The sequence below is a fragment of the Bos mutus genome, chromosome 7, assembly GCF_027580195.1.
Source record: "Bos mutus isolate GX-2022 chromosome 7, NWIPB_WYAK_1.1, whole genome shotgun sequence".
Classification (NCBI taxonomy): Eukaryota; Metazoa; Chordata; class Mammalia; order Artiodactyla; family Bovidae; genus Bos; species Bos mutus.
The window spans coordinates 12,561,898-12,576,868 of NC_091623.1; the positions used below are offsets into that span (position 1 = coordinate 12,561,898).

Here is a 14,971-nt window from a genome sequence, read left to right on the forward strand (position 1 = left end):
TTAATAGCAGCTCTTTCTTTGCCCCTGGTTTTCAAGAGAGAGATTCCAGCCAAAATTCAGTTTGGGATATTTAACCAGAATGATGATGGCGTGTAACAGACTGTCTATCAACCTTAATAGCATTTTGTTCACATGTTTTAGATGAGTCAGGGTGAGATTCAGGCATCATCATAATAGAGTTAGAACACTAATCAGAGACCCATTAGCTTCTTTGTTTGATTTGATGAATACATGCATACTTAATACATACATTTCACAAGGCTTAAGGCTCCCATTGTACTGTATAATGGAATGACTTTGTTGGATTGTGTGTTTCATTTGGAATTTTACCTGATTGGATGCATTTGTAACAAAAGGAAACAGCTGTGATTAGTTACTGATGTTTTCAAAAGCAAAATATTTACCAAATAAGGAACACTTTTCTGTTTTAATGTCTGTACATCTCAATATTTCTAATCTTAATAAGAGCTGTTCTTTTTTTTTTTTTTCAGCAACAGAGGAAAACATAACCCAATTTGGCTCAGCATACCAAAGCTTAAGGAAGTGTCATTTTAAAGGAATAGCACAAGCCATGCAGCTGGAAAAGGATAGTGCTGTCCTAGTCCTTCAGCCTGAACATGCCCAGATTTATCTCACCTATCCTATCTGGAGCAAAAGGCTCTGGAAAGTAAAAAACCCATCAGCTGCAAGCTAAGTCCGATGCTTTTTATATAGTCTTCAATGCAGGGATGTCCGTTTTTGTTTTCCTTGTGGTTACTTTGTTTCCATTTTAAGGATCTATCTACAGTGAAACTAGAAATACATTTCAGGTGCCCAGTGTAAGGTTGGAAAAGTGTGTGGACGCTTTGTTAAAGGAATTCACCAGAGATGGAAATTCTGATGTCCTGAGAGATTGCAGGTTGCTTACTGTTGGTTATTTTCTTAACGACAAATGCTGAACGAGGAAGGCACACATTTACTTTTTCATTGTAGATTTCCCAAGGACAAGGACCTACTACATTTTTGGTACTCTTTCAGGCACTTGAGACTGTGGCAGTGAATAAGACAGATAAGGCCACATGCATTCTGCTGAGGCTGAAGAATGGAAGGCAGACTTAGGCACAAAAAATATATATCAGAACTATCAGTAAAAATAATATCAGAATGTCAACGTTTATAACATTTTATAAATATTTTGTTGAATTCCCTAAGACTTAGTCGTCAGTACTCTTCTTCCTTCTAGTGCTTTGGAAATGTCATCTCTTTTTACAAGCTTGTCTTTCACTTCTCTAGGACTGACTCCTGAGTCTCCATCTAGTCCTAAGATCCTTGGTTTCAATTCTGTGTGCTCACCTGCCTGCTGGACACTCTTAATTGGATGTTGTACTAACACCTCAGAGTAGCTTTAAATTGAATCACTTCCACTGAGGGGAAAAATGAGCAAATTTCCTTTCTTGTCTCCATTTTATTTAGTACGATTATATTCCAAGCCTACAGGCTCGAATCTCAAGTTATTCTTTTCTTGACATTCCCTCACCACACCCCAGATTTGACCCTCTCTGACTTTCTTTAGGCCTCTACTTGGCAGTCTGCATAGTAAAGAGTCTTATGACTAGCCTTATAGGAAACAGCTTTTTCCTCATCCCAATAACTTTTCATTCTCTTACTCTAAATTTTCTCCATAATGTAAGTCCCTGCCTAACACTATTTGTCCCCTCTCTGCTGGATTATAGGTTACATGAGGGCAGGAATTTTGAGTCTTACTCAGAAGTGCTTGGTGCATACAAAGCATTCACCCTTGTTGAAGGAACGAATGAATTAAATGAATATGTGACAGAATTAGACTTAACAGAGAGATGACATGTGGCTGGATAGCTACTTTAGATTGGAAAATCAAGGGAAGGCCTCTGAGGGGAAGGCTTTTAAGCTGACATCTGGATGACAAGAGGGAATCTGTTATGAAGATAAGGAAAAAGAATACTTAGGGACAGAAAATAGTCAAAGCTGTGAGCTTGCCATATTTGAGGGTCAGAAAGAAGATGTGATCTTTTTGACTGACTTCCTTCACTTAGCATAATGTTTTCAAGGTTCATCTGTAATATTCCATTGGTACATAGGTATACTAGGAAGTATTAGAAGCCTTGGATATCTTGATGTGAGATATTAAGTAAGGGCAATGATACTGAGGAAGGAGCCTGCTTGGTGTAGTTGAAAACTAGCAAAGAGGCCAGTGTGGTTGGAAGAGAGTTGGGGATAAGGTAGTAAAGATCAGACAGTTAACAGGGGTCACATCTTACAAACTACCAGTTTCTGCCACATAACCACCAAAATCAGAAGCGTATGGTAACAGTGCTTATTTAGCTCATGCCTGTGAGTCAGATCTCAGTTCAGTTCAGTTGCTTAGTCGTGTCCAACTCTGCGAACCCTGAACTGCAGCACGCTGGGCCTCTCTGTCCATCACCAACTCCCGGAGTCCACCCAAACCCATGTCCATCGAGTCAGTGATGCCATCCAACCATCTTGTCCTCTGTTGTCCCCTTCTCCTGCCCTCAATCTTTCTCAGCATCAGGGTCTTTTCAAATAAGTCAGCTCTTCGTGTCAGGTGACCAAAGTATTGGAGTTTTCAGCTTCAACATCAGTCCTTCCAATGAACACCTAGGACTGATCTCCTTTAGGATGGACTGGTTGGATCTCCTTGCAGTCCACAGGACTCTCAAGAGTCTTTTCTAACACCACAGTTCAAAAGCATCAATTCTGCGCTCAGCTTTCTTTATAGTCCAACTTTCACATCCATACATGACCACTGGAAAAACCATAGCCTTGACTAGCTGGGCCTTTGTTAGCAAAATAATGTCTCTGCTTTTGAATATGCTGTCTGGGTTGGTCATAACTTTCCTTCCAAGGAGTAAGTGTCTTTTAATTTCTAGGCTGGGCTTAACTTAATTAGCTCTGCTAATCTCAGTGGGGCTTGCTTATATCCATAAGAAGCCTGGTTTGGGGTCAGCTGATCTAAACTAGGCTCAGATGAAGCAGCTCTATTGCTTGTATCTCTCTTCCTTTTCCTGGGACCAGCAGACTAGTCCTGACCTGTTTTTCTCATGACAAAGATGTAAGAGGGCAGGTCCACTTGCAAAAACATCTTCAAGACTTTGATCGCATCATGTCTGTTGATGAAGAGGTGGAATAGTGCACTCCATTGGCAGAGCTGGGGATGGTGGCAAGGGAGTGAATATTTTTGAAAAATAATTGAATATACCATATCATACCCCAGAGTGTTATAAATCTTTGGCTTTTACTCTGTGATATGCAAAATTTTTTACAGGTTTGAAAGGAAATGTGACACGATCTGATTGCTGAGTTAAGAGCGAAGGGAGGAATAGGAATAGAAACAGGTTATATTTCAGATGATAGAAGACGATGTTTTGAATTAGGGTTATAGAGTTGATTAGAAGGAATCAGGTTCTGATTATATTTTTCACATAGAGTTGATAAGATTTCCTGAAGGAAGGATTTATGAAGGGAAAGGTGGCAGAATTAAGGGATCTGTTCTGGAAGCGTTGATTTTGAGATGACTATTATCTTAGTGGAAATGTCAACTAAGTAGTTAGATATACAGATGTGGAGTTCAGGAGAGTTTAGGGCTTAAGACGTAGATTTGGGAGTTATTGGCAAGTAGATACCTTTTAAGACCCAGCGACTGGGTGGACTCAATGAGGAATAGAGATAGAGGAGAAGAGACCAAGATGGAGCCCTGGGTGTCTGGTGGAGGAGGAAGAACCACAAGAGGAGGCTTTAAAAGTGTGATGTAGGAGGAAATCCAAGAGTGACATCATGGAAGCCAAGAGGAGAAAATGTTGCAAAAAGAAGGAACTAGTCAGTTTTGTTGTTGCCATTAGTTGTGGCAATGAGTGAGGTCTGCAGAGTAGTGGAGGGAGAAGCATGATTCATTGAATGAAAAAAGGGTGTGAAGGCCACATTTATAGATAATTGGAGTAAAGATGGGTGGCCTTTAGGAAGTAGGATCAGATGAAGTGTTGTTTGCTTTAAGATAGATAATAGTGGTTATGATAATAATCCAGGAAAGACTTCCAAAATAGAGAAAAAAAAGAATTGAAGGAGTGAAGCCTTGGAGAAGGTTAGAGAAAGAGTTCTTTGCTAGGGGTGGTTGTTGTTCAGTTGCTGAGTCATGTCTGACTCTTCGTGACCCCATGGACTGCAGCATGCCAGGCTTCCCTGTCCTTCATCATCTTCCCAAGTTTGTTCAACCTCATGTCCATTGAGTCAGTGATGCCATGCAACCATCTCATCCTCTGTCATCCCCTTCTCCTCCTGCCTTCCATCTTGCCCAGCATCAGAGTCAGGTGGCCATCAGGTGGCCAAAATATTGGAGCTTAGCTTCAGCATCAGTCCATCCAGTGAATATTCAGGGTTGATTTCCTTTAGGATTGACTGGGGGTAGAGATGTTTCATTTATTATGATAGGAAGGATGGCAAAGAATGGAAGGTGCATAGAGGGGGAAATGAGATGGCTCCTGGCTAAGAGTTTGTATTATACTCAGTGAAGTATTTTCTAAAGTTTATTAACTGCAAAAGAGTAAGACACATGAAAAACTTGAAGGAAAGGAGGGCAGTGTGAAACAGCAAGCTTATAGGAAACGTAGTAGGGTTATCAGAGCCCTTTTGAAATTCGTGGTCATAGATCTCAAGTGAGACCAGTCCACAGTTTTCAGGTGCTCAGTGCAGGGTTGAGGTTTTACAAATACTTTAATTCAACCACAGTTTTGAATTTGCCAGACAAGCCAAATGAAAGGAAAAGGTACAGGGAGTGAGATTAATGATAACCACAGACTCTAAGCCAGATAAGGAAAGAGGGGGGGACATGGAGAGGGATAATGAGCTGTGGGAATGATAGAAATATAATTTTGAACCTGTTTTCAAGTGTCCCTAAAAATGTCACAAAATGAGGAAGGAAAAAATGGCATCAAATGTGCAATTTTTATATGGTACTTTATATACTTGCAAGTGTACAATGAGAGAGGCATTTTATAATATTTTTCTGACTTTTGGGCTTCCCTTGTGGCTCAGCTGGTAAAGAATCCGCCTGCCATGTGGGAGACCTGGGTTCTGTCCCTCGGTTGGGAAGATTCCCTGGAGAAGGGAAAGGCAACCCACTCCAGTATTCTGGCCTGGAGAATTCCATGGACTGTGTAGTCCATGGGGTGGCAAAGAATCAGGCACAAATTGAACGACTTTCACTTTTCTGACTTTTGGAGGTGGGTTACTATCAAGAATTATGAAGGGTCTGAGATTAGTCTGTTACAGTTTCATGGATGTCAATAGAAGGCATGAGAATCCTGGTTCAGGGACAAAGGACATTATTACTCATGACACAGCAAACAGCATATCATGAGTGTCAGCTTATTTGTGTTGCTTCCATTTTCCCTTAGTCCCCAGGGTGACGTGATGGGCCCAGCTGGATGCTGTGGACATGGTGGGTTTGTGTCACAGCTGATGAACACGGGGCCAGCACTCTGAGCAACTGGCAAAAATTGTAGCACACAGCACACAAGCCAGTCTTCTGCACCCTGAGAGTGAGCCGTACGCTGAAGTCAGGCTGTGGTCACCATGACCTACTGAATTGCCTGTGGGACTAGCATATTGCCAGTAGATAAGTCTTGCAGTTTGGCACACTGAGCGAGAACATGCAGGACTCCTCTGGAGGCATGGTAAATTGTCTGATCCAGTAGTTAAACTACTTTCAAATGGGCAAAATGAATCATGAGCAAACTTCATAGTTTACATCTTAATAATTTATTCCAAACTATTAAAGTTATTCCTTAACATATACATTTTCAACACATATTTTCAAAACTACTCCTACAAATAGACCAATAAAAATTTCCAAGGTTTGAAATTTGCAATAAAAAATATGAATAAAACCACATGGTGGGTATATATAAGAATACACTGGATTTCTTTAGATTTTTATTAAAATTATTCATTATTTCCTAGTGGTATTTGCCGGAGAAGGCAATGGCACCCCACTTCAGTACTCTTGCCTGGAAAATCCCATGGACGGAGGAGCCTGGTGGGCTGCAGTCCCATGGGGTCAGGAAGAGTGGGACATGACTGAAGCAACTTAGCAGCAGCAGCAGCAGTGGTATTTGCATATAAGGGTAGATATATTCTAAAGTATACAGATCAGTTTTCACATTTTTTTCCTCTAGAATTCTTTATGATAGAAAAACTGAATATAGATCAGAAACTCTGTTGCATTAAAACCAGGAAGAATTAATAGGGAAGAGTTTCCTTTCTTAATCAAAAAGCTTTCAGTCCTGTTAGAAGCACTTGAAAACCCTTACCATCAAGAAGGGCACGAAATCTCAAGTGTTCCTGGAGGATATTTTAGCACTCCAAAGGAGAAAGTAAGTCTGACTACATTTTTATGTTCCCTCTGTCCTTAAGTCTCCAGGGGCTTGAGGATGGCTGCTGATGAACCAGCTTCACTGCTTACCCTTGGATCAATCATGTTTGCTTAAAGCCAAGGCACCAAAGAAAGCCGAGGAAGATTGTACTCAAGTCATCTGTTTTTAATTACATTTCGCTCTATTCCAGCCTCTCCAGCATCTGCTTTCCCTGGAATGTGCCAGAAACATTCCCATCTCAAAGACTTTGCATGGGCCAGTCATTCTATAGGAAACATGCTACATCCAGAAATCCTCATGGGTCAGTCCCTCTCTGCCTCCAGATCTTCACTCAAATGTCCCGCAGTAGAGCCTACTCTGACCACCCTATTTTTTTTTAATTTTTATTTTTTTCTTAATGTTTTCTTTATTATTCCTAAATAATCTATCAGGCCATCAATAACCAAAGCCCAAATCCTGGATGTGTATAGTTCTGTATTCATTATATAGAATATTTTTACTATCTTTCAATGTGAAACACCCACCCCCCACACACCTCCTTGTTGTTTAAAAGTCATGTCTCATGGCCAGAAAAATGTTATTAAATTTTACATCTTTAACTTGCAGTGTCTGTAAGGAGTAGATGGGAAGCTTCAGACTTCTGACCCCCTAGTCCACATTCCTGCATTCTCAGGTATGAGGGCAACTCCTGGAAGCCCTCACCAGGCCCCTCCAGCCCTGGCCCAGCTGGAGTGAGGGTGGCAGAGGTAAGGAGGGTGGGGAGGCTCTGCAGCCCCACCTGCAAAGAACACACTCAGTGGGGCTGGAGAACCCCGGCCTCTGCACTGAGCCGCAAGCGCTGGCCTCTCAGCCCAGGGGAGGGAGGCCAGAAGCTGTAGAAGCATTTTCCTGCTGCTTCTGGCAAGTGACCACCCTGTTTAAAATATGCCACCTCCAACACCTCCCCAGCATGCACATCATTTACCCTGCTTTATTTTTCCGTTTAACACTTATCTCCTGAAAAGTAAAGTGAAAGTGTTAGTTGCTCAGTTGTGTCTGACTCTTTGTGATCCCATGGACCACCAGGCTCCTTTGTCCATGGAATTCTCCAGGCAAGAATACTGGAGTGGTTTGCATTCCCTTCTCCAGGGCTTCTTCCCAGCCCAGGGATCAAACCCAGGTCTCCTGCATTTCGGGCAGATTCTTTATCATCTGAGCCACCAAATATCCTATATTATTTATGTACTTTATTATGATGTGATCAGTAGCCTTCTGTTACTTGGTGAACCCACAGTGCCCAAAAGTGTCTCATACAGAGTAGGTTCTTAATATTTATTGAATGAGTGAAAGAGCAATCAAACAAATTTCCATTAAAAAAGGAAATATAAACGTAAGGGCTATTGTTGAATTTTACAATAGTAATGCCTTAGTCAGTTGTGTCATGGTTTCGGGCAATAGGTTTTAAACTTTTTGAGATCCCCTAGGTAAAGCCTGAATGCATTGCTGTCTTTTCCAGTGTCATGCCCTCTTAAAGAATCTTTAGTCCAGTAGTCTGAAAGTGAGTAGTTCGGATTAGGCCATGATGACCTGATAATGTCATGTGACTAATAATATCAAAATGAGGCTAGTGTAGCTGATGTTTAAATTTTATTTGAAAATTTAATGAATTTAAATGGTCTCATGTGGTTAGTGGCTACCATATTGGACAGTGCTGGTATGGACTGTGCCTGTGTTATAAGTTAGAGTGGGCAACATCTTTGTATCTAAAAGTAATCCAGCCAAAGTTACTGTATTCTTTGATTCAGAAAAAAGTTTCAAAAAAAAAAAATACAAATTCAGAGATGTATGAAAGACAAAAGTTAAAAGCATTTCAGTTGTAGAAGAGGGCTGAAATTTTAGCATACAAAACTTTAGTGTACTGTAGCCCTCTTTACTACTCATTTTTTAACATTTTTTAAAATCTAAAAATATTCTAAAAAATCTGCTTTTGGAATGTAATGTATAAGCATTTAAATCTGCCTGTCCACTCTTCTTATTGTATTTAAATGTTAATTCATAAGATTGGGACATAGTCCAAAATTCATATAAATGAAAACCTGTTGGCACAGATTAATAAAAATAATTACAACCAGGTCTGGACAGAGGTAAAGATTTGACAAACTAAAGCAAGATGTATCTAATCTCTTAAGTGCTCTAAACTCTAATGTAGAATCCCTTCAAATTTTAGAAGTTGTCCCGTAGAGGAGGTTAACTTGATGTATGCTGGTTTGTCTTATAAGTCAAGACAAATCACAGAGTAAAATAATAAATGTAAAGTCTAGGGAATAAAGTTCTAATGTAATGATTATGAAAGAAGAGCTCAGGTAATTCTTCTCTACAATATCACATTTTGCAGGTACTTTGTGAGTGTATATAGCAATAGATACTAAATGGGTCAGCTACCTTGATATATGTTAAATGACACCAGGAAAGTAGTTCCTATTACTAAAATTGATTGGATTCCATTATGTTTTAATGTCTTCCTAATTTAAAGCTCTAAAACATGTAATACATCTTGTCAGGTGCTTCTGACACACTCATACCTGCTGTACATGGAACAACCCCATACTACTAATCACCTAGCCAACGTATCATTTCGGATTTTATAACATTTTATAAAATTTCAAACAGAATATGTTTCACCCCTCTAGCCTAAAAATGTTTTGATTGTTTTAACCAAACTTTCACCATTTTATAGAACACACAATATTGATTATGAGAAATTTTCCATTGCCTGTGCCTCTGGAAGGTAGCAGAGCCACAGATGATCTAAAACAGAGTCTTAAAACTCTTTTAATGTTAACCCAAATCACTGGTATTTGACTTGGGACGCATTTTGTTTTTTAACCTCTTCACAACTGCATTATTCTTAGACTGATACGAAATTATTTGTGGCCGAGAAACTTGTCAAGTGTCAGGACTAAGGGAGTTTGGAATTGCAAGTGGGAAATAAAATGACAGATGATTTAAAGTATGCTTATCAGCCCATCATCAGTAGCACTCTCTATGAACTGTATACAGGAGGCTGCTGTCTCTTCGATAGATTTTGACCAGCCACCAAGGTTTCCAGCAAAGTAAGGAAGGATGCTAGCAGAAATCTGGTTAAAGTAAGATACCTGTTTCAAGAAAACAAAGTGAAACAAAACAATTTTAATTTCTTATTCATTGGAGCTTCTCAAGCAAGCATATCAGTCTTTTTGGTGTAGGGGAGGCTATGACCCCAGTCCCTTGGAAATGGATCTGAAAGGGTGACCTGAGGATTCCCTGGTGGGTGTGGGTGGATATACATTACAGAATTACAGTTAATTTAGCAAATCCAGGTAAACGGTTTCTCTGCATCTGTAGGAGAAAATTAATGTGCACATTTCATCGAACTTACGATACACGAACTGCTGTCAGTAGCATGGATAAGAAATCCAGCACATTCGATTTCACTTCTGACATACTGTGGAGAAGGTGGGACTGACGGCAGAATAACCGACCTCACTGCCACCACGTAAGTGTGACTGAAAGACAAAAGGACATTTTCCAAGCTCTTGAGAGAAATGAAGAACAGTGAATGAAACAGCAAATGGTGAAGAAAAGTAAATTCCTACAGTTAATGCAACTCGTTCATATAGTAGAAGTAAAACTATGAAGACCCAGATATTTTACATGAGTGATATGCATAAAAAACATTCTCTATGGCTAAATTCAAGTATAGGAAATAGTAATAAGGGCCATAGATATTTTCTGCCTAAAAATTACGTATGCTTTGCATAACTCTGCAGAGCTGTAGTCAGACTCCAAACTTGTGTGTGTGTATGCTCTAATGGGTTGTTATTTCAGTCTCGTCCACTTTTTTAATGGAAAAAATAATACCATTGTATTAAAGAACCTTCAAACAATAGGAACCCTGTACATTAGAAAACAGAAGTCATCCTTCAGTCTACCTTAACCAAGAGGACCACCAATAAAATTAACATTTTATTGTGACCCTCCAGATCTTTTTATAAATAACATTTATGTAAGCAAATGGGCATATTCATATTTTCAAATATGAATATGTTTTTTCATATTTTTCATATTCATATGTTTATATTCATAAATATAACCATTTTACAAATATTGGTCTATAATTTGATTTTTCATGTAGTGATAAATCTTTAGAGGTGTTTCCTGTATCAATACCTCTATAACTACTTCACCCTACTCCAGTACTGTTGCCTGGAAAATCCCATGGATGGTGGAGCCTGGTAGGCTGCAGTCCATGGGGTCGCTAAGAGTTGGACACAATTGAGCGACTTCACTTTCACTTTCCACTTTCATGCACTGGAGAAGGAAATGGCAACCTACTCCAGTGTTCTTGCCTGGAGAATCCCAGGGATGGGGGAGCCTGGTGGGCTGCCGTCTGTGGGGTCGCACAGGGTTGGACACGACTGAAGCGACTTAGCAGCAGCAGCAGCATAACTACTTCATCCTTTTTAATGCTGGTATAGTATTCTGGGTCTTCCCTGGTGGCACAGAGGTTAAAGCGTCTGCCTGCAATGTGGGAGACCTGGGTTCGATCCCTGGATCGGGAAGATCCCCTGGAGAAGGAAATGGCAACCCACTCCAATATTGTTGCCTGGAGAATCCCATGGACAGAGGAGCTTGGTGGGCTACAGTCCATGGGTTGCAAAGAATCTGACACGACTGAGCGATTTCACTTTCACTTGCATAGTATTCTGGTATAGTGTGGTTCTACTATAATTTATAAGAGAAAGCTTCAGTTTATTTCTAATATCTTTTGCCATAGCAGATGATAATACACTGAACATCTATGTGTATTAATCCTATGTGGGCGGGATTTTTCTATAGGCCTGTTTTGACATCAGCAATAATGCTGACCAGTTCTAGAGGTAAACCATAACCACCCTGGAAGCTTCCATTTCTTATCCCTCTGAACACTTACTCTTGGGACCCTTCTCCTTAGAGCTTATTCTCTGAGAAGTCCAGTGCCCATGGAGAAGCCTGAACAGACACACTGATTGAAAGCTAGCCATTTTGGGTGTGTAGCACAGTAGAGCCTTTGTAAATTCTGAACCAAAACCAACTCCTAGTGTTTTATTTGGCTCTCTTTGCATTTTTAGCAGTAATGGAATGCTTCAAAGCTTGGCTAAATATCAGTTTTACATGTGCACAGAATAAAAGGAAAGGGAACTGCTTTAGGAGTCCTCCATGGTGCTTTGCACATGGCTGGCACTTAAATAGTTTTTTTTTAATGATAAGTAAAGCCTCATCTAGAAAAAAATTTATATGAACATCATTCAAGACCAGAAATGATTATTCCATTGACTTCCTTATTTTCGTATCAACTTTTACTTTCTACTTTATACTATAAGACCTTGCTATAACACTTGAGTTACAAATACTCACCCATCTTCGAGCGGCCTTCTTCGTGAAACAAGTACTACCAAGTCTTTGGGTTTGTCATTATTCACCACAGGACAAGTGATATAATATATCTGATCATCTTCATTTACGCGGTCTATGACTTCACAGGACCTAGGTAAACAGAACAGTGACAGAAAGTCTACACTTTTCTACCTGGTAGAATAAGGCATGCCTTTCTTTTGTTTGTTTGGGTAACTTCATTATTGGTGTCTGTATTCACCCTTCTGTTCACATAACCAACTCCTCAAAGCCAGCATCATTTCTTAAAGTCTGTCTTTAGAGTTGTTTGGCCAGGAGGAATACTTCTGCCTGTGATAGAATGCTGGCCATCTGACGCTAAGGTCACTGCCTTCAACACTGAAGAGAAAGGCACTTTTCTTTTTTCCAGAACATTATTTTTCTCTAGGATCAATTAATATTAATCAATCAATTAATTTAATTAATCAATTTAATATTTTAAAGACTAGCAAACTTTACGGACAATCCTTTGTGGACTCTGAGGTAAAGGAATATGGTATATTGGGAAAGCACTAAGCTTGGAGTCAAACAACTTGCCTTTGAGTCCTAGAGTAGCTGTGTTGTGTTAGGCAAGTCACTTTTTTTTCATCCATAAAATGTAGATAATAATACCTATGGTGTATTGTATAGGTAATATGTAGATAATAATACCTATGGGCATAGGATCAAATGAAAATACCTAGCACAGTACCGGAATCAGATAGATGCAGAAAAAAAGTTAATGGAATTGGAATTCATTCATTCATTCCTCTATTCATTCACCTGGAATGTCAGGTGATGTAGAAAATAGTGGAGAGAAACATTTGAAAGAGCAGCAAAGGTTAGGCATTATGCTTGCTGAAAACTTTGTACTTATATCTACAGATACTGATGCAAGAAAATTGTGAAGTGTTTCTCTTCTCATGAAGTGTTTTCTAACGATAACATTAACTAGGATGCATCCTTCTGGCATCTATGTGAATATAACACATAAGCCTAGAGTTGTTTCACTTTCAGTTCAGTTCAGTTCAGTTCAGTCGTTCAGTTGTGTCCGACTCTTTGCAACCCCATGAATCGTAGCACGCCAGGCTTCCCTGTCCATCACCAACTCCAGGAGTTCACTCAGACTCACGTCCATCGAGTCAGTGATGCCATCCAGCCATCTCATCCTCCGCTGTCCCCTTCTCCTCCTGCCCCCAATCCCTCCCAGCATCAGAGTCTTTTCCAATGAGTCAACTCTTTGCATGAGGTGGCCAAAGTACTGGAGTTTCAGTTTTAGCATCATTCCTTCCAAAGAAATCCCAGGGCTGATCTTCAGAATGGACTGGTTGGATCTCCTTGCAGTCCAAGGGGCTCTCAAGAGTCTTCTCCAACACCACAGTTCAAAAGCATCAATTCTTCGGCACTCAGCCTTCTTTACAGTCCAACTCTCACGTCCATACATGACCACTGGAAAAACCATAGCCTTGACTAGACGAACCTTTGTTGGCAAAGTAATGTCTCTGCTTTTGAATATGCTATCTAGGTTGGTCATAACTTTCCTTCCAAGGAGTAAGCGTCTTTTAATTTCATGCCTGCAGTCACCATCTGCAGTGATTTTAGAGCCCCCCAAAATAAAGTCTGACACTGTTTCCATTGTTTCACTTTAGTGGTATTAAATTGTCTGTTATGGGCTGTTAATCATAGTGAGATTTAGACATTTAAGAGATGAATTTCTACCTATTCCAAATTAGGAAGTAAATGGTATTAATAATGCTGAATATAATAGGAAGCCCATCTTGCCAGTTCTTTCCATAAAGCAAGGTGTCCCTAAGGCCTGAGCCCTGCAACCCAGGAACTGGAACTCCTTGGAGAAGGGAGTGTCACCCTGACAGTAGAGTTGACCAGGTGCACAGCCATGCATTCCAGGAAAGGAGGGAGAGTGGAGAAGGTTGGACTAGGGATGTGGGAGACAGGAAGTAACAAGAGATGTAGGTTGACATCAGTGGGCCCTGATCAGACAGGGAAGGCAGGAAGGAGTCTACTTACACAGCTGCTTCTCCCAGCTTCTCACCAGGGAGTGCTGTTTCCCAGAATAAGAAGGGCCACCAAGTAAAGATCAAGAGTGGGAGGTACAATTTGATAATCAGTTCCTCAAGAGTAATTGATAATCACTTCCGCAAGAGGAAGTCTCACTTCCTCATGAGACTGTGTCTTAAAGTACAAGAGTGTGGGAATTTAGAGCCTGACAGACCTGGGTTCCAAATGAGGTCCCATTGCTTTACTGTCTGTGTAGTCTTGGTGAGTCTTGGGTCCTCTCTCCTGTTAAGTGGGAATAATATCAACCTTGAAGAGTTACTGGTACGATTACAATAGATGTGGGAAAAGCATGTCAAGTAAATACAGATGAAAACTAGATGATCAGAATAATTTTTGTGCCTCTCCAACAGCTCCTGATACTGTGCTATAGCAAATACTCTTCAGTTAAAACAGTGGGTCATACATTGGGCGATGGAGATGGACTGCGGTGTGGGGTCATTTTTACATGATGTCAAGGTGGAATAAGAAAGTATTATAAATGTATTCTTACATGTAGTGGGGGTCCCACAAAGGTCGCTTGGTAAAGTTGGACAAGAGATGATAAACCAAGTATGCCGGTCTTTTCACATGCTTTTCAACCCAAACAGATAAACTGTCATGTTCTTCCAGAGTATATATTTTTATCTAAAATAAAATAACCAAAAAAATAAATTACAAAAGGAAAATGGATATTTTTACATTAAGACCACAGCAGGATTGCACAAGCTAAAGCATCTTGGCACCTGGATAATTGTGAAGCCAATGATGGAAACTTCACTTTGAACATTTGGATGTCTAGAACTCAGACCAGGATGCTATACTCCTGTGTCATCTACACATCATGCTACTTGAGGGTAGGTTATTTAATTATTGGGCAGTAGTTTTTCTCATGAAAAAGAAAGAGCTTTATCTCTTTCCCTATTTATCTCTTTGTGGTATTTCCTTGCCTCTATCCAGGAATGACAAAAAATATCACCAGACTTCCAAGTCAGCGCTTCCTTTCCCCATAACACCTTGGAGCCAAGGCTGCAGCCTAGCATTCCCAGGATGTCAGGTGTGCCTTCATTTGGGCTGAGGGG

The 14,971-nt window shown here is 40.2% G+C and overlaps 1 protein-coding gene across 1 annotated transcript in view; it reads right to left on the reverse strand.

The window, feature by feature from the left end:
* Positions 1 to 4,120: 4,120 nt before the first annotated feature.
* The window catches only part of ACOT12 (acyl-CoA thioesterase 12), a 45,432-nt gene continuing 34,581 nt past the window's right edge, over positions 4,121 to 14,971 (reverse strand). The window contains exons 12-15 of the mRNA XM_005904546.2: positions 14,404 to 14,537; positions 11,820 to 11,948; positions 9,802 to 9,928; positions 4,121 to 9,538 (exon numbers count right to left, since the gene is read on the reverse strand). Of these exons, the coding sequence (XP_005904608.1) occupies positions 9,389 to 9,538; positions 9,802 to 9,928; positions 11,820 to 11,948; positions 14,404 to 14,537 (540 nt within the window). The 3' untranslated portion in view covers positions 4,121 to 9,388. The remainder of the gene's footprint in view (positions 9,539 to 9,801; positions 9,929 to 11,819; positions 11,949 to 14,403; positions 14,538 to 14,971) is intronic.